Source organism: Oncorhynchus kisutch, linkage group LG18 (assembly GCF_002021735.2).
Source record: "Oncorhynchus kisutch isolate 150728-3 linkage group LG18, Okis_V2, whole genome shotgun sequence".
Taxonomy (NCBI): Eukaryota; Metazoa; Chordata; class Actinopteri; order Salmoniformes; family Salmonidae; genus Oncorhynchus; species Oncorhynchus kisutch.
In genome coordinates this window covers 61425950-61452490 of record NC_034191.2, presented here as the reverse complement: position 1 = coordinate 61452490, position 26541 = coordinate 61425950, and the positions used below count along the sequence as shown (strand labels likewise).

The 26541-nt window shown below is 41.5% G+C and overlaps 1 protein-coding gene across 5 annotated transcripts in view; it reads left to right on the top strand.

Moving 5' to 3' along the window:
- Positions 1 to 4618: 4618 nt before the first annotated feature.
- Positions 4619 to 26541, top strand: part of snx7 (sorting nexin 7) — a 36171-nt gene continuing 14248 nt past the window's right edge. Inside the window, exons 1-9 of one of the 5 annotated variants that reach the window (XM_020509094.2) lie at positions 4702 to 4910; positions 13485 to 13673; positions 13807 to 13917; positions 14025 to 14189; positions 15553 to 15751; positions 16289 to 16488; positions 16796 to 16882; positions 18234 to 18335; positions 21415 to 21567. In XM_020509094.2, the coding sequence (XP_020364683.1) occupies positions 4794 to 4910; positions 13485 to 13673; positions 13807 to 13917; positions 14025 to 14189; positions 15553 to 15751; positions 16289 to 16488; positions 16796 to 16882; positions 18234 to 18335; positions 21415 to 21567 (1323 nt within the window). In that variant the 5' untranslated portion in view covers positions 4702 to 4793. Of the gene's footprint in view, positions 4911 to 13027; positions 13147 to 13484; positions 13674 to 13806; positions 13918 to 14024; positions 14190 to 15552; positions 15752 to 16288; positions 16489 to 16795; positions 16883 to 18233; positions 18336 to 21414; positions 21568 to 26541 lie in introns of those variants that run through there. The other 4 variants (XM_031796428.1, XM_020509095.2, XM_031796429.1 and 1 more) reach the window with 4 other exon arrangements.

Here is a 26541-nt window from a genome sequence, read left to right as displayed (position 1 = left end):
TTGCTAGAGAACATTTGGATGATCCAGAAGAAGATTGGTAGAATGTCATATGGTCAGATGAAACCAAAATATAACTTTTTGGTAAAAACTCAACTCGTCTTGCATCCAAAGAACACCATACCTACTGTGAAGCATGGGGGTGGAAACATCATGCTTTGGGGCTGTTTTTCTGCAAAGGGACCAGGACGACTGATCCGTATAAAGGAAAGAATGAATGGGGCCATGTATCGTGAGATTTTGAGTGAAAAAATATTGAGATAAACTTTTGTTATTGACCAAATACTTATTTTCCACCATAATTTGCAAATAAATTCATTAAAAACCCTACAATGTGATTTTATATATATATATATATATATATATATATATATATATATATATATATATATATATGTCCTTATATATATATACACACACTACCGTTCAAATGATTGGGGTCACTTAGAAATGTCCTTGTTTTTTAAAGAAAAGCACATTTGTTGTCATTAAAATAACATCGAATTGATCAGAAATAGTGTAGACTTTTAATGTTGTAAGTGACTATTGTAGATGGAAACAACAGATTTTTTAATGGAATATCTACAGAGGCCAATTATCAGCAAACTATCTCTAACCAGAATAGAAAGAGGAGTGGGAGGCCCCGTTGCACAACTGAGCAAGAGGACAAATACATTAGAGTGTCTAGTTTGAGAAACAGAAGTTTCAAAACACCAGTCCTCAACTGGCAGCTTCATAAAATAGTACCCGCAAAACACCAGTCTCAACGTCAACAATGAAGAGGCGACTCCGGGATGCTGGCCTTCTAGGCGAAGTTTCTCTAGCCGGTGTCTGTGTTCTTTTGCCCATCTTAATATTTTATTTTTATTGGCAAGTCTGAGATATGGCTTTTTATTTGCAACTCTGCCTAGAAGGCCAGCATCCCGGAGTCGCCTCTTCACTGTAGACGTTGAGACTGGTGTTTTGCAGGTACTGATAAAGCTGCCAGTTGAGGACTTCTGAGGCATCTGTTTCTCAAACTAGACACTCTAATGTACTTGTCCTCTTGCTCAGTTGTGCACCGGGGCCTCCCACTCCTCTTTCTATTCTTTCTATTCTGGTCAGAGACAGTTTGCGCTGAAGGGAGTAGTACAATGTCTCCACTGTATTTCTGATCAATTGGATGTTATGTTAATGGACAAAATGTTTTGCTTTTCTTTCAAAAACAAGGACATTTCTAATTGTAAACTTTTGAACGGTATTGTATATATATATATATATATATATATATATATATACTCCAATACATTGACTTTGTTGTCCTTAAGCCATTTTGCTTGGGGTCATCGTCCATTTAGAAAACCCATTTGCAACCAAGCTTTAACTTTAACTGATGTCTTGAGATGTCCATGTAATTTTCCTGCCTCATGATGCCATCTATTTTGTGAAGTGCACCAATCTCTCCTGTAGCAAAGCACCCCCACAACATGATGCTGCCACCCCCGTGCTTCACGGTTGGGATGGTGTCTTCAGCTTGCAAGCCTCCCCCTTTTTCCTCAAACATAACGATGGTCATTACGGCTAAACAGTTATATTTTTGTTTCGCCAGACCAGAGGACATTTCTCCAAAAAGTATGATCTTTGTCCCCATGTGCAGCTGCAAACCGTAGCCGGTCTTTTATTTGGCGGTTTTTGAGCAGTGGCTTCTTCCTTGCTGAGCGGCCTTTCAGGTTATGTCGATATAGGACTTGTTTTACTGTGGATATAGATACTTTTGTACCTGTTTCCTCCAGCATCTTCACAAGGTCTTTCGCTGCTGTTCTGGGATTGATTTGCACTTTTCACACCAAAGTACGTTAATCTCTAAGAGATAGAACATATATCCTTCCTGAGTGGCATGACGGCTGCGTGGTCCCATAGTATTTATACTTGCATACTATTTTTTGTACAGACGAACGTGGTACCTTCAGGCATTTGGAAATTTCTCCCAAGGATGAACCAGACTTGTGGAGGTTTACACATTTTTTTCTGTGGTCTTTGCTGATTTCTTTTGTTTTTCCCATGATGTCAAGCAAAGAGGTAATGAGTTTGACGGTAGGCCTTGAAATAAATCCACAGGTACACCTCCAATTGACTAAAATTATGTAAATTTTCCTATCAGAAGCTTCTAAAGCCATGACATAATTTTCTGTAATTCTCCAAGCTGTTTAAAGGCACAGTCAATTTAGAGTATGTAAACTTCTGACCCACTGGAATTGTGATACAGTGAAATAATCTGTCTGTAAACAATTGTTGGAAAAATTACTTGTGCATAAAATAGATGTCTTAACCAACTTGCCAAAACTATAGTTTGTTAACAAGAAATGTGTGTAGTGGTTGAAAAACAAGTTTTAATGACTCCAACCTAAGTGTATGTAAACTTCCAACTTCTAAAATATCTACCTCAATTACCTTGTACCCCTGCACATCGGTACTGGTACGCCGTGTATATAGCCAAGTGATCTTTACTCATTGTGTATTTATTCCTCATGATATTATTTTTCTATATTTTCCTCTCTTGTAAGTAAGCATTTCACCTGTTGTCATTTGTGGTGCAGCCAGAATGTATTTGTTTGACCGTCTTGTACTGTACAGTCACAGTGCCATGGAATGTTACTGGCATGATGGCATCTCTAGTCTTAAGCACTCTGTTAAATGTTGATGGATGAAAATGGTGCACTTTCACCGTGTAATTGTATTAAGGTGCTTTTTATTCTGCATCTGCATTAGATAAGTGCCCAAGCATTCAATGTTATATTTTACAAAAATGTCACCATATTTTGCAAAGATATTGAATCAACACAGCATTATATTCATCAATTTCGGGCAACTTTACTCTTGAAAAATAGTAACATACTATAACGCAGCCTATTTCAAAAGCTTCGACACTTTTTGTCATCACGCTTCAAAAATACACATTCTTCACATGCATCTGGAAATCAATCAGCGATAAACAGACAAATGATATGAAATATAAAATGGCAGCCGCCAGTCAGATAATATGAATGTGCTGCCAGTATGTGCTCTAGATTCCACCCAACAAAACCCTGACCTTTGTAGAATCATTATAATACCTTCTAATCTGAATAGTTGCTGTGGATATGGCCTTCCTTTTCCTGCTTGGTGGAAAGGGTATGCAGGATGATAATGGAACCATTTCAAGGGCTTCCTGCCTCTCTCTCTCTGCCTGCATGTGGGAATTTATGCCCATCGGGAATGAAATTGACACAATATTTGAGTGTCACCCAGCATCATTATCATGTACATTTCAAAATGTACAGATAAGAGAGAGCTTTTGAATATGCCTTTTTTTCTCACTAGACCAATAGTAGGGTGTTGGTGTCATCTATGCGTTCAGCATGCAAACGTGATGTTTTAAAGCTAAAGAGGCTGATGTATGGAGTGATTACAGTCATGGCTATAGTCCAGGCAGTCATTGTAAATAAGAATTTGTTCTTAATTAACCTGCCTAGTAAAATAAAGGTAAAATAAATAAAATAAAATAAATTGTGTGTTGTTAATTAAGCAAAAGGTGGAGAAGCTGTGATATGTTTTGCTGCATAAACCTACTATGAATTATTAACTTTCAAATGATCCATTCATTTGTATTGATCGACACAAGTATTTGGGGAAAGGAACGTAGCCTACATCTTGTGGCCATTGAAAACGATCATTGACACATTCCTTAAAATGTTTTATCCCTGTGAAACGGACAACATTTCAGGAGCCAGATCCAATTTCGTAATTATAATAACGTCCTGACACCTTGGAATCAGATAGCCAATGCCCCTCTCTCTCTGTGTTGCTTTCAGTTTTGACACATAGCCTACCCCAGAGAAAAATAAAGAATATCCTTTGTGCAACAGTGACATCTTTTGGTAAAAAAATATCCCTGCTTGGAGTTATAGAGGATGTGTGAGGTCCAGGTCAACAAATCATCAATAATAATCTGTATGAGGCTACTACTGTATGCTTTTATTTAAGAACAAATATCTGATTTAAAGATAAATAACTTAACTTCAAGAAACAATAAACACCAACGCATCCAGTAGCCTAAGACTTTAAAATAAAATAAATAACGCAGGACTCAAATGTCGCGTGATTTTTCAACTGCTTTTTATGTTTAAGTAATTCGGCCCACGGTTTCCACTAGCTACCACAGCCACAAAGTCAAAATTGCCTATATCGTAAAAATGTATGAAAACAAAAATAAGTTTTAGGGTTATAATTTGAAGTTAGGGTTAGGTATAAGGTTAGCAGTGGGGTTAAGGTTAGGGTTAAAGTCACATTTTAAGAAAATACATTATAGAAATAAGCGGGGTTCCAGACTTTGTGGCTGTGGTAACTAGTCTCTGCCCACGAAAAAAACTGCCATAAAAGACTATAGAAGTACACCCATGGCAATTCAAATGAAGGCTAGTCCTTCATCCTTCACATGGGTCACAGTCATCACATGTAGTCCTACTCTCCTACCATGGATATCAAAGGCTACATTTTGTTGCTTCTTCTATTCATAACAGTGACACATAGCTATGTCATTTCGCATATAACATTGATGTCACGTACTTTTACAGATATAATCTGACATGTCAGATATCCATATCCTGACCTATCCAATTCAACTCATCCGTGGCCAACCCTCTTCTTTTCTAGTGGTACTTCCGTTTCTGCGCAGTAAATTGAATTCACTCAAATTCTGAAATTATACTGAGTTTCAGCAGCAGCGACTGCTGATGATGTCCCCGTAGTCTACATTGTCGGTGTAAATCTGGGCAGCTATGAGTAGAACTATCGACGCTGTTGTGTCCCCCACCCAAACAAATACAATACCTGCCGACATCTCCGGACAGATGTTAGATCTAGACGAGGACGACGATTTAGAAGTTTTCAGCAAGGTAAAAATAACACTACTTAGCCTACTAATGTGGAACGTACAGGGAAGTTTAGAAACGGAGTTGGCGCAGGGGGTTGAATGCGATATTTCTGTGCTACGTGGATAGCCTGCATTTGACACTCAGTGGTGAGTTAATCGTTCAGGGAAGTTTCTATTGCTTTTGTAAATCCAATGAAGTTCAGGCAGGAAAGTGCATTGTTAGGGTGCTTTCCACTTGGATAGTCTAAAATGTATATTTTACCAGTTTAAATCACTGTATTTTACGTAGTCTACATCAATGCACCCCGACTGCATCTTAAAAGTATATTTTATATCAGACATGGGTTCGAAACAGTCTGTGTATTACCCTTTTGAATTCTCTGCTGATGTTATGCTTTTGTCAGTTTCAAAGGTCACTCGATCAGACGATGTCATGCAAATATCATTAGGACTAATGCCGCGTTCAAAAAACGAAGAACTCGGAATAATACGAGGTCAAATCATGACGTGTGATCTTTAGCTCCGAAAGTCGGAGCTGTGGAAAGAGGCCCGAGTTACCGAGTTGGATCACCGTTAAAAAAAAAAATCCCAGGCGGAACTTTTTTCCCCCAGTTCCCAGTTGTTTTCAACGCAATGAAGTCGGAAGTCAGAGTTTTCCAAGCTCCCAGTTGTTTTGAACACTGCATACTTTATCTTGTTGCCATACACAGAGGCGTCTGGGCACATAGGGGGAACGTGCCCCCTTAGAGTAGTCCTGCACGTTTTTATTTGATTTTTTTAACGTATTTTGTTGTTTCTCTGATACTACTAGCCACCGAGCAATTTTATAAAGTTGGCTTTAGCTAGCCCAGTTAGGTTCACAATCTCCCAAAGTTGTAACTAGCTACCATTTCAGGCAATCATTGAAATTAGAGTAGCTAGCTTTTCTTTCTTAGATGGCAAGCCAATTACTAAATGTTAGTGCTGAACCATTAACTGAAATGTTGTTTCTTTTATTTATTTTGAAACAACTAATTGACCAAAGTTAAATTATTTGGAATTTCATTTACTTTTTGTTTTTTTGTTAACTCAATTTGCACATTGGGCTGCAGTTTCTCTATAGCTAAATCAGATCAAGCCCAAACTGTCCAATCTTGAAGGATGTTGTAGTTTCCAACTGGCCGAAGTTCTATATAGTTTAGTGCAGAAAATCTGGTAATTAACTACAAAGACCATAATCCATGCGTGCCTATTTGTCCGGTCTATTTATTTTACACCTATGTAAAAGACTGAAGGATGCGTGACCAAGAAGTATAGGAAGTGGTTGCTTCGCGAGGTATCGCTACCTGAAAATACATGATCGAAGTGATTGATAAATTGTATTCAGCACTCCTAAAAGTATACCTTATTTACTTTGAAGAACTAATAAAATAGTGATTTTTATCAGACAGCATAGGCAGCAGCTCTATAGAGATGAAATGATGACTTGGAATGAAATAAGTCATTAAAAAAATAGTAATATACACAACAACCTGAAATATTTCATTAAAGTAAAGTAATGTGAATAAGTTATGGTTTAAGTGATACGCAGTGACTGTGCAGTGACTACCATCATGGGACTTTTATTCATTGTTTTATTCTGTGTAACAGCATTCAACTTTCATAATGCATAGTGCATTGTTAGGGTTTGGCTGGTGTAGGCAGTCATCAATTTGTTCTTAACTGACTTAAGTGGTTAGGATTTGGCAGAACAAATTGATAAGGGAACATTAATTTGGGGCGGCAGGTAGCCTAGTGGTAAGAGCGTTGGGCCAGTAACCGAAAGGTTGCTGGATCGAATCCCTGAGCTGACAAGGTAAAAATCTGTGGTTCTGCCCCGGAACAAGGCTGCCCACTGTTCCCCAGTAGGCTGTCATTGTAAATAAGAATTTGTTCATAACTTACTTGCCTAGTTAAATAAAGGTAACTTTTTTTTTTTTAATTGCTCAGCACTACTAAGATTACCCAGATTTTAGTAAAAATGCAGAGAAGCATATTTTGTTTCTTAAAAAAAGAACCACCAGTCAGGAGGATACAGAGAGCTCAAGAGATATGCAGAGTTTAAAACATTTTTTTAATCGAATTAAGCATAATGATTATGACTATATTGCAGGAAAAGGGTGTTTCAGGTGTTTGAAAAAAGCCAAATTCTCCAATTTACAGACGAGGTCAGAGGTCGACCGATATGATTTTTCAATACTGATTATTGGAGGACCCAAAAAAAGCTGATACCGATTAATCGGCCAAATGTTTATATATATATATATATATGAGTAGTGTAACGACCCTGGGTTTATAAGGGTGACGCACAATTGGCCTAGCGTCGTCCGGGTTAGGGAGGGTTTGGCCGGTAGGAAAATCCTTGTCTCATCGCGCACCAGCGACTCCTGTGGTGGGCCAGGCGCAGTGCGCGCTAACCAAGCTTGCCAGGTGCACGGTGTTTCCTCCGACACATTGGTGTGGCTGGCTTCCGGGTTGGATACGCGCTGTGTTAAGAAGCAGTGCGGCTTGATTGGGTTGTGTATCGGAGGACGCATGACTTTCAACCTTCGTCTCTCCCGAGCCCGTACGGGAGTTGTAGCGATGAGACAAGATAGTAGCTACTAAAACGATTGGATACCACGAAATTGGGGAGAAAAAGGGGTAAAATTCTAACAAACAAAAAAATAACAAAAAAATAGGCAATATTAACTAAATATGCAGGTGTAAAAATGTATACTTGTGTAATGATTTTATGAAAGGCATTGATGTTTATGGTTAGGTACACATTGGTGCAACGACAGTGCTTTTTTCGCAAATGTGTTTGTTAAATCACCCGTTTGGCAAAGTAGGCTGTGATTCAATGACAAATTAACAGGCACTGCATCGATTATATGCAACGCAGGACAAGCTAGATACACTAGTAATATCATCAACCATGTGTAGTTAACTAGTGATTATGTTAAGATTGATTGTTTTTTATAAGATACGTTTAATGCTAGCTAGCACCTTACAGTGGCTCCTTGCTGCACTCGCAAAGCAGGTAGTCGGCCTGCTACGCAGTCTCCTCGTGGAGCGCAATGTAATCGGTAATCGGTGTCCAAAAATGCTGATTACGGATTGTTATGAAAACTTGAAATTGGCCCTAATTAATTGACCATTCCGATTGATCGGTCGACCTCTATCCTAGACCCCCTGCGGCTCACCCCCCTAGCTATCCTCACTTTTGTGCCCCCTCAGATTGTTGGGGTGCATGATGCCCCTGTTGCCTAATGTAGCAATATTTTTGATAGTCTTGTCACATTTTGTTGCCAAATCTGATTGTTGCATGATCATTGCTGGATGAATGTTGTGGCCGCCAAGATCACACAACTAAGTTAACAGTGTTTTTGAAGTTCATCTGTCAGACTAGCAGAAGAATCAGACGGCAAGAAAGCCACTTATGGTACCAACTAAGAAATTCCATGAGGCGACAGGGAATCAAATCAAGTGCATATTTGATCTAAATCTAATTCATGTTTATTTGTAGCTTATTCTTTTTGCAACATCACAGAGAAATCAGTTAAGAATTACATCGTTGTTATTTCAGCTTGTGCTGTCCCCATTGTTTTGCAGTGCGCATCGCAGCCAGGGGAGTAGCCTAGGCAGCAGGCTATGCATTCTGCTGACTACATTAGCCTCTCAGTTCAGTGTTATTACAGGAAGCGTCATGAAAGGACAATGACAAAAGCGTGTCGTGCTGCTGCCTGTGAACAATGGCACATCAGTTCAAGTCTGCTGAAACGTTTGCATGTTGTACATGGCCTGGCCATGATCTGAATATGACAGTGACATGACCACTGGTTGTTGACCTCGGATTGTGGAACGTCAAATCATTTGCAAATGGTGCCATATTTCTTGACAAAGTTCAGGGACCATTAAATAAAACTGATAGTTGAAAGTTCCTTATCAGACATCACAAACAAACTCGGTAGGATAGTCTACAGGTAGGTAGGACTGTTAGCCATTTTATAGGATCTGAGGACATCAGATGATAAATGCATTAAACTTACCTGACCCATGAAATGTGATGAATGCACAATTTGTCACAAATGATGTGCTACTTTGTCCTGGACCTGCTATTTTGACCCCTCTCTCTCTTCCGCTCTCTGACCTGCTGTCTCGACCTGTGAATTGTCGGCTATGAAAAGCCAACTAACGTTTACTCCTGAAGGGTGTTGACCTGTTGCACCCTGTATAAACACCATGACTATTATTTGACCCTGCTGGTCATCTATGAATGTTTGAACATCTTGAAGAACGATCTGGCCTAAATGGCCATGTACTCTAATCTCCACCCGCCACTGCCAGAAGAGGACTGGCCACCCCTCAGAGACTAGCTCCTGTCTAGGTTTGTCTCTAGGTTCCTGCCTTTCTAGGGAGTTTTTCCCAGCCACTGTGCTTCTACCTCTGCATTGCTTACTCTTTGGTGTTTTAGGCTGGGTATCTGTATAAGTTCTTTGTGACAACTGTTGACGTGAAAAGGGCTTTTATAAAATACTTTGAGAATGTTTGACCAAGCAGGTAATGAGAGAACTGAGTAGGGTGATATGGGTTTTATTTTCTACTGAGTAAGAGCGATTAAAAAAAACAGTGCATAAAAAGGGTACTTAAAGGTCTATAAATGAATTAAACTGTTCAAACACCTCAAACCAAAGTTTATTTGTCACGTGCGCCGAATACAACAGGTGTAGGTAGACCTTACAGTGAAATGCTTACTTACAGGCTCTAACCAATAGTGAAAAAAGGTATTAGGTGAACAATAATGAAAAATAATAGTAGCGAGGCTATATACAGTAGCGAGGCTACATACAGTAGGGAGGCTACATACAGACACCGGTTAGTCAGGCTGATTGAGGTAGTATGTAGATATGGTTAAATTGACTGCATATATGATGAACAGATAGTAGCAGTAGCGTAAAGAGGGGTTGGTGGGTGGCGGGACACAATGCAGATAGCCCAGTTAGCCAATGTGTGGGAGCACTGGTTGGTCGGGCCAATGGAGGTAGTCTGTACATATGTACATGATGTATAGTTAAAGTGACTATGCATATATGATAAACAGAGTAGCAGCTGCATAAGAGGGGTTGGGAGGGACACACACACACACAATGCGAATAGTCCGGGTAGCCATTTGATTACCTGTTCAGGAGTCTTATGGCTTAGGGGTAAAAACTGTTGAGAAGCCTTTGTCCTAGACTTGGCACTCCGGTACCGCTTGCTATGCGGTAGTAGAGAGAACAGTCTGACTGGGCTGGCTTGGGGTCTTTGACATATTTTAGAGCCTTCCTCTGACACTGCCTGGTGTAGAGGTCCTGGATGGCAGGCAGCTTAGCCCCAGTGATGTACTGGGCCGTGAGCACTACCCTCTGTCGGAGGCCGAGCAATTGCCGTACCAGGCAGTGATGCAAAAAGTCAGGATGCTCTCAATGTTGCAGCTGTAGAACCTTTTGAGGATCTCAGGACCCAAGGAACTTTTTAAAAGTTTTTTTTTGTTTCCTGAGATGAATAGGCTTTGTCGTTCCCTCTTTGGACCATTCTAGTTTGTTGATGTGGACACCAAGGAACTTGACGCTCTCAACCTGCTCCACTACAGCCCCGTCGATGAGAATGGAGGCGTGCTCGGTCCTCCTTTTCCTGTAGTCCACAATCATCTCCTTAGTCTTGGTTACGTTGAGGGATAGGTTGTTATACTGGCACCACCCAGCCAGGTCTCTGACCTCCCCCCTATAGGCTGTCTCTTCGTTGTCGGTGATCAGGCCTACCACTGTTGTGTCATCTGCAAACTAAATGATGGTGTTGGAGTCGTGCCTGGCCATGCATTCTTGGGTGAACAGGGATTACAGGAGGGGACTGAGCACGCACCAGGCTCCAGTGTTGAGGATCAACGCAGCGGATGTGTTGCTCACCACCTGGGGGCGGTCTGTCATGAACGCCAGGATCCAGTTGCAGAGGGAGGTGTTTAGTCCCAGGATCTTTGGCTTAGTGATGAACTTTGAGGGTACTATGGTGTTGAACGCTGAGCTGTAGTCAATGAACAGCATTCTCACAAGTGTTCCTTTTGTCCAGGTGGGAAAGGGCAGTGTGGAGTGCAATAGAGATTGCATCATCTGTGGATCTGTTTGGGCAGTATGCAAATTGGAATGGGTCTAGGGTGTCTGGGATAATGGTGTTGATGTGAGCCATTACCAGCCTTTCAAAGCACGTCATGGCTACGGACGTGAGTGCTACGGGTCTGTAGTCATTTAGGCAGGTTGCCTTGATGGTATTACAGTTGGCATTACAGACTCTATCAGGGACATGTTGAAAATGTCAGTGAAGACACCTGCCAGTTGGTCAGCACATGCCCGCCGCACACGTCCTGGTAATCCGTCTGGCCCCGCAGCCTTGTGTATGTTGACCTGTTTAAAGGTCTTACTTACGTCGGCTATGGAGAGACTGTGAGCACACAGTCGTCCAAACAGCTGATGCTGTCATGCATGCCTCAGTGTTGCTTTCCTCGAAGCGAGCATAGAAGTGATTTAGCTCGTCTGGTAGGCTCGTGTCACTGGGCAGCTCACGGCTGTGCTCCCCCTTGGAGTCTGTAATAGTTTGCAAGCCCTGCCACATAAGATGAGCGTCGGAGCCAGTGTAGTATGATTCAATCTTAGCCCTGTATTGATGCTTTGCCTGTTTGATGGTTCGTCCCAGGGTATAGCAGGATTTCTTGTAAACTTCCGGGTTAGAGTCCCGCACCTTGAATGCGGCAGCTCGAACCTTTTAGCTCAGTGCAAATGTTGCCTGTAATCCATGGCTTCTGACTGGGGTATGTACGCACAGTCACTGTTGGGACGACGTCCTCGATGCATTTCTTGATAAAGCCAGTGACTGATGTCACTGGTGCGGCAGGGTAGCCTAGTGGTTAGAGCGTTGGACTTGTAACCAGAAGGTTGCAAGTTCAAACCCCCGAGCTGACAAGGTACAAATCTGGCGTTCTGCCCCTGAACAGGCAGTTAACCCACTGCTCCTAGGCAGTCATTCCTCAATTCCATTGGAAGAATCCCGGAACATGTCTGTGATAGCAAAACAGTCCTATAGTTTAGCATCTGCTTCAACTGACCACTTTTTTTATAGACCGAGTCACTGGTGCTTCCTGCTTAAAGTTTTCTTGTGAGCAGGAATCAGGAGGACAGAGTTGTGGTCGGATTAACCAAATGGAGGGCGAGGTTAGAGCTTTGTATGCGTCTCTGTGTGGAGTACAGGTGATCTAGAAATCTTTTCCCTCTAGTTGCACATTTAACATGTTGATAGAAATTTGGTAGAACTGATTTAGGTTTCCCTGCATTAAAGTCCCCGGCCACTAGGAGCGCCGCCTCTGGGTGAGTGGTTTCCTGTTTGCTTATTTCCTTATACAGCTGACTGAGTGCGGTCTTAGTGCCAGCATCTGCTGTGGTGGTAAATAAACAGCCACGAAAAGTATAGCTGAGAACTCTCTAGGCACTTTATCACAATATACTCTACTACAGGCGAGCAAAATCTATAGACTTCCTTAGATTTCGTGCACCAGCTGGTGTTTGGAGAATATCCTGTGCGTCTTGCTTGTTGAAGAAAGAAATCTTTGTCTAATCCGAGGTGAGTGATCTCTGTTCTGATGTCCAGAAGCTCTTTTTTTTTTTTTGCCGTAAGATACGGTTGCAGAAAAATTATGTGCAAAATAAGTTACAAAGAACACACACACAAAAAAACACATAATAGCACAATTGGTTGGGCGCCAGTAAAACTGCTGCCATTTCTTCCGGCGCCATTTTATCTGAATCATAGATACATGTGTAAGTGAGGTCTGTGTGGCAGAATAGGCGCAACTCACAGGGTTTTCTTAGAGCACAGAATATAAAGGGATGGCCAGTTCCAAGTATCTGAGGCAGGTCAGCTACAATGATGCAAATAAATGATCAAGGATCTGTTCTTAAATGTTTTAGCATAAACATGATTTTAAGCATACTTATTATTATTTATTATTATTATGTGTTTTAAATGTATTCATTTTGAATAGAAAATTCTAGCATAATGTTTTAAACTGGGGAACTCCATTTCCCCTATGCTGGACGGAGGTGGTATCACCGAACACACCCCTCCATTTCAGGATAATAGGACGTGCCAATTAGCTGCATGCTCTCTAACAAGTGCACCTGGCCTCTGTGCTGCAGACAAGGCACCAGAGAAGAGCTGCAAAAACTGAAACGGTAAAACTTAGAAATAATTGTTAGAATTAATATTTGCAGCAATTCAATAAAGGTGTGTCTTTGATATTTGAAATGGAAACCACATGTTGGGTCATTATTTGATTGGACACTAAATGTTTGGTGCAAGTTAATGTTAGAGTGCAAAGGAAAGGGCTTTTTAGCTGAGAAGCTACATGTGGTTGTCGCATCACAAGATGGTGTTGTGTAACACTCTTACACGATGTACTGTATGGTATTTACTGTTGTGACAAAGTAACTGGACAGCGCACATGCATTTTGCTTTTGGGTTTCTCTTCCAGATTTAAATCAGTTCTGCCTTTCATGATTTGTTTTTCTAGGATTTGACTCTTGCAGACGGGAATATGTTCAACGCCTCAATGCCGACATCCCCAGGATCCATGGTCAACCAGTGTAAGTTTGAGGAGGACGAGGAGAGTGACTCTAAAGACATCTTCATTACAGTGGACAACCCAGAGAGTCATGTGACTGCCATTGAGACCTTCATCACCTACAGAGTTCTGACCAAGGTGAGGGGGGTGTGTAATGTACTGTGTCCTCTAGAAATGGAATTGCATTGATTGTACAGTATATACTAGACTGTGTATTTGCCAATAGAATTGAGTTAATCTGGTCTTTACTGTGTTTCTCTGCCTGCCTCAGACCACACGGAGTGAGTTTGACAATTCTGAGTACGAAGTCCGCAGGCGCTACCAAGACTTCCTCTGGCTCAAAGGGAAACTGGAGGATGCCCACTCAACTCTCATTGTTCATGTATGTGGTGTCTGACCTGTAAAGGAATTGAGAATTTGGTTAAACTCCATACTATCGATCCACTACATATTTCTGAGCTCTGTTTTAATCCTCCTTCCTGTCCTCAGCCTCTGCCAGAGAAGTTTGTGGTGAAGGGGATGGTGGAGAGGTTCAATGGTGATTTCATCGAGACACGGAGGAAAGCTCTCCACAAGTTCCTTAATCGTGTTGCTGATCACCCCATTCTGTCCTGCAGCGAAGACTTCAAAGTCTTCCTTAGTGCTCAGGCCTGGGTAAGCAAGCATATACCAAATGCATACATAAACGTGCACCAAACACATAATCCATAAAAGCTTTGAGAGCACACAAAAGACTGATGTTACGCAGTCAGACTACACACACACACACCTGCTACGTCAAGCTAGTCTAATTGCACATGGTATAGTCCTGCTGTCCTACCACTAAACCTGATTAGTTTAGTAGTTTAATACCTAGACTTTAACTCTGTGAATGAATGCCTCCCTTGTGTCCCAGTGTCTTTAGCATGTTACCAGTTTATGGTTTAGTTGATACATTTTGTTGTACCATTTAAAAAAAAAAAAAACAAGCACACAACTTGAAAATGACATACGCACATGAGTAAAATCATGGAGGATAACACACTAAAGTTTGGGACTTATTCCCATTGTTAAATCATGGAGGATAACACACTAAAGTTTGGGACTTATTCCCATTGTTAAATCATGGTGGATAACACACTAAAGTCTGGGACTTATTCCCATTGTTAAATCATGGTGGATAACACACTAAAGTCTGGGACTTATTCCCGTTGTTAAATCATGGTGGATAACACACAATAAAGTCTGGGACTCCCATTGTGGTCTTGTAACAAGATTGCGAGGCAAGATCCAACACGGTTGAACACAGTGACCGTGAGATAATAAACCAAAAATATCTATCTCATTGCAGTAACATCATAGGGGTCATTCATATGGGCACAGAAGACATCAAACAGTTTTAACAAAAAAATGTTATTTTCAAAGCTGCCCAGAGTTTTTTTTTTTATGAGGCTCCAGTATACAAGAAAGTAGCTTTCTAAGCACACCTGAACTGATGCTGTGATTGTGTGTATCCCTGACACGGGGAAAGTAATCAGTTAGATGTCTGGGCGCTGTTCTTAAGACGATCAAGTTTAGCCAACGCATATTATACTCTTGTGTCAGGACATAACGTTAGGCCTTGGCCTCAATGAGAACAGGGATACCACCACTGGATTGTATTTTAGATTGAAGGGCATTTTTCTCATCTGATCAGGCGCTTGGTGTGCTGTTCAAGGTCAATGTGACATGAAAGCCATTTCTGTAACTTGGTGACAGTGGAATGTTCTAGTCTAGAGCACATGTTATTGTTACAACGGAAAGGATAGGATACAGTGTCTGTCTCTGACATAATCTATCTCTATCAATATTATGTCAATCTCATTCCTTCCAATGTAAAGTGAATGTAAGTTTAAGGAATATAATTCGCTGCAATCTGCCATACTACAGGATGGGACTTTGTCATTGAACATTGTTTGTTCTAAAGCCTTTTATTTGACCCCAGTTTGTGTTGGTGTGTGCATGCGTGTGCGTCTCTCCATCCCGTCTGTCCCTGTAGGAGCTGACAACCTATAAGAAGCAAGGACCGGGGTTCCTGAGCAGGATGGGGGAAACGGTGCGAGCGGTGGCTAACTCAGTCAGAGGGGTGAAGAACCGGCCAGAGGAGTTCACCGCCATCCAGGAGTACGTGGAGGATTTCAGCAACAAGATCGGCTCTCTGGACAAAGTCACCCAGAGGATCGTCAAAGAACAGAAAGGTAAGACCACAGAGTTAAATATTACTCTATAAACATACCAACTAACTAGTTAATACTATTATGGGTACGCACACGGAGTTACATGAATGTCCTGTTTTCAATCAGACTTGTAAATCGCTCCGTTTCAAAAATGGAGAATGATAGAGGGTTCTTGTTCTTTGTGTCCGTCCCATTATGGTGTCTGTGACTGCACGTGCAGTGACATTGAGGCAATCTCTATTTTGAAGTTGTACATTTTCTTCTACTTCTCTGAGTTGGTAAAAAACTGAGATGGTGCATACTGCCACCTGGAGTGTGTATGAACAGGTATAAAGTCAAGCTTGGCTATTTACAGCCACCTCCAGTTATGGAATATTTTCTCATGCGGATAATTAATTGACTGATGACCCCGATCAAACCCATAGGAAGTTCCACCCAGTTGACTACTTCAAAATGGTGAAAGTCCTCAATGCCACAGCCTATGCTAAAACAGAGTCCTGAAGGGTAGTGCGTTGTGGGTAGGGTAGTTGACAGTACATATCCCTGTTTGTGTCTCAGAGTACCTGGAGGAGCTAAAGGAGTACGGGCCCACCTACACCCTGTGGTCGGGCTCGGAGGAGGAGCTGGCAGAGCAGTTGAAAGGTGTAGCCGGCTGTATAGAGAGGTGCTGTAAAGAGACAGAGGAACAGGTCGGCCATCTCTCAGACACCCTGGTGCCTGTTTTACACGAGTATGTCCTGTGTGCTGAGACACTCAAGGTAAGTCAACTCCTCTGGCATAAGACAGTAATGGAAGTCGTTTAACCGGCTGTTTAAGTGGCATTTAGATGTCGTTAGTAGACCAAATGACAGCCCAGCACTGTGCAGTACTTGCTAAACCTGTAATGTTGATGAAACATAAAAGGCTTTGACTTAGCTTGCCCCTAACACCCACACAGATTTACATAGTCTACGTACACAAACATACCTACTGTGTACATAATATCAAGCCTAATGCATCTTTTTGTTGGATTCTCAGGACTAAGCAATGATCACCCCTAGATCATTTTATTTTCCTTTTTTCTAGGCAGTATTGAGACGGAGGGATAACATTCAGGCGGAATTTGAGGCCAAGAATGAAGCTCTGGCCACCAAGAAAGTTGACCGCGATGCAGTAAGTGCAAAATTGGCTTTTTATAAATGTTAGTAATTTAGCAGACGCTCTTATCCAGAGCAACTTTGTTAGTTATCTTAAGATGTATACACTAAGTGGGACAACCACATCTCAGTCATAGTAAGTCAGTTTTTTTTCCCTCACAGTAGCTATTAGCAAAATCAGTGCGGGGGGGGGGATTCGAGTGTTAGTTTAGGAAAGGTGTGTTTTTATTCTATAATATCTTATATGTACCTTCTATAAGCCATCAGTCGGCCTACCTGATGCTTCAGTGCAATTTCCCAGAGATTAGGAGCAATAAAGCTGTGCTGCATGAACTGCCTCGTCGCCACCTCTCATTTTAAATCAAGCTGTCTTAAGCCAGAGGAGGAGCTTTGGCGATATTGGAAAAGGCCTCCTCTGAGGATTATCTAAATATCTCCGGATAGTTCAGGATGTCCCTCTTGAGCTCCTGGCACACTTCAGGAAACTGGGTGGTAAATATTGTCTAATAAGGCCTTGATAATCGTTGCGTAATGAAAACGCCCACATCTATCGACGTCTTACATGGAAATGCCACTGACTGGTGGTAAGATCTGAGATGGCTGGAGAATAAAGAAGAGAAAGGGGTAGAGCGGACAGAACTGTTAAGGATTATTGCTTATTCCAATCCTGTGGGTGTCCCTGGTTCCCTCCTAGCTTAGCAGTGACCTTTTTACCCTGAGATTTTAATTAGAGATCTGGCTAAGAAAATCACCTATGGATTTCCAACAAAGCACTGTAATAGTGTGTGTGAAACAATGGGATCTAGAGTTCTAGAACAATGTGAGGATAAGGTTTACAGTACTTTGTGAATGAGTCAGAATGTCAAACTTACTGTATGCTTTTGTTGCAGGTCCCAGTGTTTCACCTAATAAACACAATAACTGAGTAAGAGCTCAATCATGTAGTTTCACCTGAAAAGGCTATATGCAAAAATAAGATTAGGCTACATTCATATGACTGTCTGACGTAGTATGCCACCCATAGTATGTCATATAAACAACTAGGCATATACAACATATGTTGACAACTTGAACATTTTCTTTCATTAGGTATAAGATAGTCTTAAGTTCTCTGTCAAAATGAGACCGGGTCTATTTGTGCGGTCGTCACCTTGTACTTTACTGCCACTGCTTACTAGCAGATCTGGGATCAGCTTCCCCAATCCTAACCTCAACATTTTAGCTGAGAAAATTACAAAACTGATCCAATATCAGCATTTAAGGGCAACTTCACCATGCGGACATGAGCATTCATTCCTGTTCCTGTTGTTGTGGCTTTTGCCCTCTGACCTCTGGGACATCCTGACCTTCCTGTGATGTGACTGGAGGAGTCTAGTGATCTAGGTTTTGTGTGGGGGAGCCTGCTGGGTAAAAACCCTGAAGAAGCCAGACATCAGAGGCAGGAGAGACTTGATGGGGAGATTGAAGAGGTACAGCGGACTGTAGGGCATGCCAACATGCAACTGTACTACACATGGGCTCACCAGCTTCTGCTTAACTTGGCTTTATGTGGAGCTTTAAGCTTTCCCTTTGCTGAATGGATATGGTTGAGATGTTAGCTATTTCAAAATGAGTAAAAATATGACACTAGAAAGTCAAATAAGCTAATTATTAACACAATTTAATTATTAACACGCCTTAAAATGCTATCAGCTATCGACTTGTCCATTCAAGCAAGCAGTGGTTGAGCAAGTCTCACCTTTTTCTAACAGCTTGTTTGTGCTGTACATAGTTCCCTGGACAGTAGCTCTAGGTTATCCTGACCCTAACCTCTAACACTTTGGCTGGGTTTGTTGGATGCTGTTTTTGGCCTAACTCATAGATAGTGCATTTAAAACTGACTGGCTGTGGTTTGAAGCAGGATGCCATATTTCCATTTCCCAGCACAACAGGTCTGGAGAGAGGAAGTATCGTGCTCTTCTCAAAGCCTTGCCAAGGTGCATGAAACGGGGAAACGGCTGGACATAAAATTGTAATCTATTTGACCCAGTAGATGGCAGTGATGCTTCAGTCAAGAAACAAAGCACAGAAAGAAAAAAAAATGTCTTCAGTCAATTGTTCACTTTCCACCCAACTTTTAATGATTTGAGAAGGGGAATCTGTTGGGTTGTAATTATAGAAAAGGTGACCGTGTTTGTGTGTGACCGTGTTTGTGTGTGACCGTGTTTGTGTGTGACCGTGTTTGTGTGTGACCGTGTTTGTGTGTGACCGTGTTTGTGTGTGTGTGTGCGCGCCACCGACCGACCATGTGCGTGCGAGTGACCCTTTTGTGTGTCCCTGTTCCTAATGTGTCCACATTGCCACCTGGGAGATGAATGCTGGTCCAGACATAGCAGCTAAGCCTTTAACCCCGGTCTCAGTCTATCTCCCCAACCTCTCTCGTTACACCTGACAAGCTCTCCTAATCAACACACACACACCCCGTCAAGTCTTGCATCGATCCCCTTTTAACAGGACCAGAGCAGGAGTGCCAACGCCGCACAACCCTTATCAGCTCCACCTGTCAATATCCACCTAGTCTCAAATGGAGCCATGCATATCTGAGCACTGCTAATTTGACACCGAGGTCTCCCTCAGGACCCTGTGTCTTCTCCCTGTGTATCTGATTAATTATTCAATAATTTCCTCTGTGTGTGTTTTCTGATAGACAGTCGTATGTTTCAGGGCTACGGACTGAGACTGTTGTACTCTAGAGGAAGTGCTTGTTTAGAGGAGAGACTGAGGCATTGGGCTTGTTAGGTAGGGCCATGAGATTGCTGATGAATCAATAACACTGCAGTAAACAGGACCATTGAGAGAAATGACTCTCCAGAGGGGTGTATGTATCACCATGTAGCAGGAGCAGCAAAGTTGCCCATCTAACTTTGATAAACAAAGCATTATCAGCTAATGTGGATCAACATTGATGTATAGTCTACCTTTTGATATGTTTTAATTGTCAACTGTCCAAACTGGATTAGCTAACTTTGATGAACATTCACAAGTTTTGGTCATTAGGCTATATCACACGTGTGCGCACACAACCATAGGATATGCCAAATAATAAACCACTAGCTTAAAGGTTTTTGTTTTTCATGTCAATGAAATGACACGACAAATGTATCATTGGAAAGCCTGATTTGGGAGCTATCCAAGGAGGAAATAATCTCAATTAGCCTTGCATATGAATCAGATTTTAACGCTATGTTACATTTACTACTACTGCCTCTGCGTGGTGAGACTATTTAATGCTTCCATCAGACCAGAAGCTATTCATCAGCAGTTTTCAGGGGCACGGTGGCTGTGTCCGAATACCCATGCTAGCGTACTACGTACTTAAACTGCATACTACACTGAAAAATATAAACACCACATGGAACAATTTCAAGGACTTTACTGAGTAACAGTTCATGTAAGGAAATCGGTTAATTGAAGTAAATTCATTAGGCCCTAATCTATGGATTTCACATGACTGGGAATACAGATATGAATCCCTTGGTCACAGATACCTTAAAGGTAGGGCCGGGGATCAGAAAACCAGTCAGTATCTGGTGTGACCCACCATTTGCCTCATGCAGCGCGACACATCTCCTTCGCATAGAGTTGATCAGGTGTTTTTTTTTTTTTTTTTTCTGTGGCGTGTTGTCCCACTCCTCTTCAGTGGCTGTGCGAAGTTGCTGGATATTGGTGGGAACTGGAACATGCTGTAATACACGTCGATCCAGAGCATCCCAAACGTGCACCTGTGTAATGATCAAGCTGTTTATTCAGCTCCTTGATATTCCACACCTATTAGGTAGATGGATTATCTGGCAAAGGAGAAATGTTCATTAACGGGGATGTAAAGAAATGTGTGCACAACATTTGAGAACAATAACTAATACTGAACAAAAATATAAACACAACATTTAAAGTGATGGTCCCATGTTTCATGAGCTGAAATAAAAAACCATACATTTTCCATACGCACACAAGGCTTTCTCATTTGTTGCACAAATTTGTAGTGATCATTTCTCATTTGCCAAGATAATCCATCCACCTGACAGGTGTGGCATATCAAGAAGTTGGATTGTCTCAATGGGGGTGTTGAGTACTTCTGTCGGTAATAAAGCCATTTTGTGGGGGAAAACTTATTCTGATCGGCTGGGCCTGGCTTCCTCGAGGGTGGGCCTATTCCCTCCAAGGCCCACCCATGGCTGCACCCCTGCCCATTCATGTGAAATCCAAAGTTTAGTGCCTAATGAATTTATTTCAATTGACTGATGTCCTTATGAACTGTTACTCAGTAAAAATCTTTGACATTGTTGTGTTTTTATGTTTGTTCGGTATATTTTGGACGCAAGTATGTGTATACGGACATGGCCACTGTCTTAAATAAAACTGTCCCTGTCACGTGAGGTCTTTGGGTGAAGGTCTTGCTTTAATTGTTCCGTATGTCCAGGTTGTTGATGTGAAGGGATATTGCACTGTAATATGTAATGTTGGTAGGAGGAGGAGGAGGAGGATGATGATTGTGTGTGTGTGTGTTAGCTGAAGGAGGAGATTGATAAACTGGAAGACCGTGTGGAATGGGCCAACAACGCTCTGAAGGGGGACTGGGGCCGATGGCAGAGGAGCATGAGAGGAGACCTTAAATCAGCCTTCCTCTCCACCGCAGAGAAGAACGTAGACTACTACGAGAAGGTGAGATACAAGATACTCTGACTGGTTAGCGGGAGGGATGGAGGGAGGGAAAGTTGGATTGAGACACTTGATATGGGAGAAAGAGTTGGATAAGAAAGAGAAGCAGGGTTGGGGGTCTGACTGGTATAAGCAGAGTGGCAGGTGGAGGCGATGGAAGAGAATAAGAAAAAGGTAAATTTGCGAAATAGAAAAGCACTTGGATGCGAGAGACTAAATCAATTGTGTGTCAGGGAGAGAACTCCCCTGACTGATTCATTTTGGGGAAATGAGAGACAAATCTACACAACTAAAGTTGTTAGTGGTAATTTACAATGTATCTTTTATAGATATTTTTGGGATGGATTTTAACTGTAAATCATTCAATGCAATTTCAGCAGAAATATGGTTCTCTGTGCTGTGCAGTCCTTGTCACTGTCTGGACAACTGCCAGTAGAGGGTGGTAGTACTTCATTTTTATTCACACACAAATTACTGTCAGTTTATAGAGGTTGTCAATGCAGATAATTCCAGAATAAATTGATGCTTCATCTTATGGATATTGTAAATAGTACGTGGACATCAGTTGCGGTCAGTGACGTTTAAAATGAGGGAGGACGGTAATTTTATTTAATGAGCATGGCCTTATTTCTATTAAAGCATATTGGATGACTGATATTCATATTTCATTCATCCAGCTCTGTAACATTCATAGGTTTAAGCTACTATGTGATACTCAGATTTTTCTTAGGCTAGGTTGGAGCAACCTCATGATGGGTCTATGAGTGAAAGTTTACGACGTAGGTGCACAGGTCGAGAGAAATTTGAGTAATCAAGGTGACGCATTCAATACCACCTTGCACAATCTTGCCTACATCTAGCTGATCTAAGGTGTAATCATTAGTCCTACAGTTGCAAACAAGGACAAATTCCAGTTATGTTTATTCCTGTTTCGTTCCATTTGCTTCTGTTTAAAAAAACGTTTTTCAACAGAATGGATACACCCCTGATCACACACCAAAAAAACAGGTCACTTTCATAGCAGCCACATACAAACAGCATGATCCCTTTGATCGTTGGATAATTCCTTCTCGCATCTATGCGCTCTCCTCTCACCGTTTCCCTTCTGTTGTGGACTTCAGTGCACATTATAACCGCTGTCTGTGACAAGGCGAAAAAACCTTTCCAAACATATCATCACGGCTAACCACTACACACAGCATACATCGTTGTCACCATATTAGCTAACGTCAAGTCAACATAGTTGTAGTAGCTAACGCGTTAGTAAACCCGCTACAATCATGCAGTTTAACAGTTACGCAATGGCAGGCCCCGGTGGCAATACATTTATAAAACCAGAAGCTTACCTTGGCATGGAAGAGCTCTATTGTTGGATAGCCATTACCAGCTGGCTAACATAACATCCCCCTCTGTTGGAGCCAGGTGATTGAGTAGGTTAAACTAGCTAGCTCTCTTGCATCTCCTTAATTTTTCAGGAATGAATTTGTTCAACTATTGTCTTTCTCTTTGAGTAAACTACTCACCACATGTTATACACTGCAGTGCTAACTAGCTGTAGCTTATGCTTTCAGTACTAGATTCATTCACGGATCCTTTGATTGGGTGGACAACATGTCAGTTCATGCTGCAAGAGCTCTGCTAGGTTGGAGGACATCCTCCGGAAGTTGTCATAATTACTGTGTAAGTCTATGGAAACGGGTGAGAACCACGAGCCCACTAGGTTTTGTATTGAAGTCGATGTACCCAGAGGAGGATGGAAATTAGCTGTCATCCAGCTACACCATGGTGCTACCGTACAGAGTGCTGTTGTCATTGCAACAGTGTGGTTTAATCAATTGTTTGTTGATGTGAATATATTTAGTGTTTTATTTGAAAAGTATCACTTTTCTTTTAATGTTCCACTATAAAAATGTTTTATGAAATTCACTTTGGAGGATGGTCCTCCTCTGAGGAGCCTCCACTGCTGGACTTCGGGTAGTCGGCAACCCAAGATTTGAACTATCTAAAACAAAGCTGAATGTCAATGATGGTAAGGTTTAGGAATGTTTATTTGATCTAGCTAAAAGTTGAATTGCCGTAAAAAGTCAAATAAAATATTTATTTAGAGGAAAATAGAGTGATGGATGAAGAGTTGATTGAAGCAGTTCGGGATGGAGTGGAGGGAGGGACGTCAATATTATCAGTGGAGTGAGCGTCACGGTAGCAGGCAGGGGATTCAGATGATCAGTCAGACACGGACAAGTTCAGGAGCCTCAGCTACTAATCTCGCAGTCACCGACGTAATGCCTTTCCATGTATAGCCACTTGGCTCAGTTGATATGTAGCTTATCCTCCAATACCGCCGATGGGTACGGAGTAGCTGGCGCTTCACCACGACGAGACATCACAGTCCTCATCTCCTCAACCTTGAGCCGCTTTCATGGCAATGTTCCAAACAGTACCATTCACAAACTGGTTTCGCCATTAAGATGATCGGATTGTAATCTAAATGTGGCGTTAAACGGTGGATGGGGGGGGAGTACAATGTTCAACATTTACACGAATGATCAGCTTCTGGCTGCCGTTACGGCACCATTGTGATTTTTTTTTAAGAGGCGTGACACAAGTAAAATGTTTAACTATCCTTTGAACTATCTTTTTTTTAAATCCCATTGTATATATGTATTTAAAGCATAATGTACACATGGTACATATACAACAGAATGGAAGCAAAAAATAATCTGTCATTTGAAGGGTAATTTTTAAATATATCATTGTTACATGCATACAATAATGTGACATAGCTAGTTAGACCACAGTTGGAGCATATTCAACCACCACTCCACTCCCCTGGTCCTGATGACCAGTGGACAAACTCCACATAGCCCTGGCCTCTTTAACGAAATCAAATGGGAACAAAAACAGCTTAAACCTCTCATGGATAACCAATGCAACTCCATAAGATAGGGGCTTACAGTAGCTATTATAATTACTGTGTGAACACTTTTTCACAGACAGTTATTTTGACTACATTGACTATCTCTTTAATGGGTCTGATGCTGCCTGTGAGATCTCAACACACTTGTCATTTTGTTCCTCTTCCATCCAATTTGCAGTTCTAAATGGTGTGTTGTCAACACACACCCAGGTTCCCTTGTTTTAATGATACAAATCCAGACATTCTTGTTAATTCCATCGTGGGTGAATATCTGTCTTCTCCGCTGTTTATGATTACGACGTTAGCACCCATTGCTATGCATTCTGCTTGACCAACCCCACCTGTGTTCTTCTTGGAGGACACACAACAGCTGGTGCTAATCTTCCACCATCTGTCCAGACAGGGATTCTCGCAGAACCTAAGCCTGATCTGTAGCTGGTCTCTCTCCGTAGTAGTGGCATTTTAGACTATTCCTGGACTGAACTTTCTCAGTGGTCATCATTTTAAAACTATTCTGTAGCTGGTCTTTGTCTTTAGTCAGGATGTTGTAACTGGTCTATAGCTGGTCTCTCTGTAGAGTAATGACCAATGATGCCATAGTAGACACAGGCCTGTGATCCCAACCAGCAGCAGAACATACAGCAGCCCCAAACACACTGCAGCATCTCCAAAGGGTCTCTTCCACCACTGAAATTGTTCTGAATGTTGAGCAACAACTCATTTTCTTGGAATGGGCATGAAGGCTCTTACATTGTCATACATTTGGCCATCAATGTCTGTATTCTTTATTGCAGTAGGTTCATAGTCTTTTCAATGATTCCCTCTGACATCTTTACAAACTTGTGCTCAACTACAGAAACTTGTACTGTTACTTCAGCTCTACTGTAGGTCTGTACATGCATGTCATCTCCCTGCCATGCTTCTGTGACGTTTTGGAAGTGACACTGTTTTAACTGTCAACCACAGGACTGCAAATGAACCTTTTTATTGAATAAATATATACAGTATATATTTTGAATCACAACATAAAGATGATGAAACAACACATTTCTTCAATACCATCTCAGCATAATGGCCGTTGAATCCCAAAAGAATGGTATTTCTTTATTTACTCATCAGCAGAGCAGGGAAAAATACTCCTCACCACCCCTAGCGCTCTGAATTTGAGTGGTTACATTTCTCCAGACCATCCCTCAGCTTTTTACTGAAAAAGCAGCAGGGAGAACACTTTTTTTGTTTAAACGTCAGATTGCAGCTTTAAGCATTGAAGTGATATTTTAGCAGATAGAACAAAATGGAACCCATTGAATTTGTACATGCTTCATATTGAAGTTTAGAAGCTAAGGTTACTGGGAGTTGCGTGGTGGCTAGAGTCCTAATGGATTGACACTCTCATCCACTGGTTGACACTTGCCATGTTTCGACACCCTCAGTCTTCAAACAGGAGTCGCATTTCAACCTCCCCTTTCTGACATGCTGCTGATGGCCATATAGGGGTATAAGTGTTTGTGGCAATGTACAATACCAGTCAAAAGTTTGGACAAGCTACTCATTTAAGGATTTTTCTTTATTTTTTTTATATTGTAGAATAATAGTGAAGACATCAACACTGAAATAACTCATGGATTCATGTAGTAATCAAAGTGTTAAACAAATCAAAATATATTTTAGATTTTTCAAAGTAGCCTTGCCTTGACAGCTTTGCACACTCTTGAATTAGGTGTCCAAACGTTTGACTGGTACTGTATGTCTGCATTTTTCTCAGGGGTTCTTCACACCATGTGAAACCACCTGGCAACTTTGATTAAAGGGGAACTTAAAGCATGACATGCTTTAGATGGATACGGACACTTTTTAGGTGAAATGGTTTGGTATTGAAAGAAGTACCGCAGCAGCCCATGTCACAATGTTTGATGCTCATATTCATTATGTTAACTATGTAGCACTATGTAGCCTACAATTTAACTTTAAATACATTTACAATTATGCACTCTTGTCTGACACCAGCTATAAACGGAGAACTTGACTCCAAGTGAACAAGCCGACAACCCCCCTTAGTG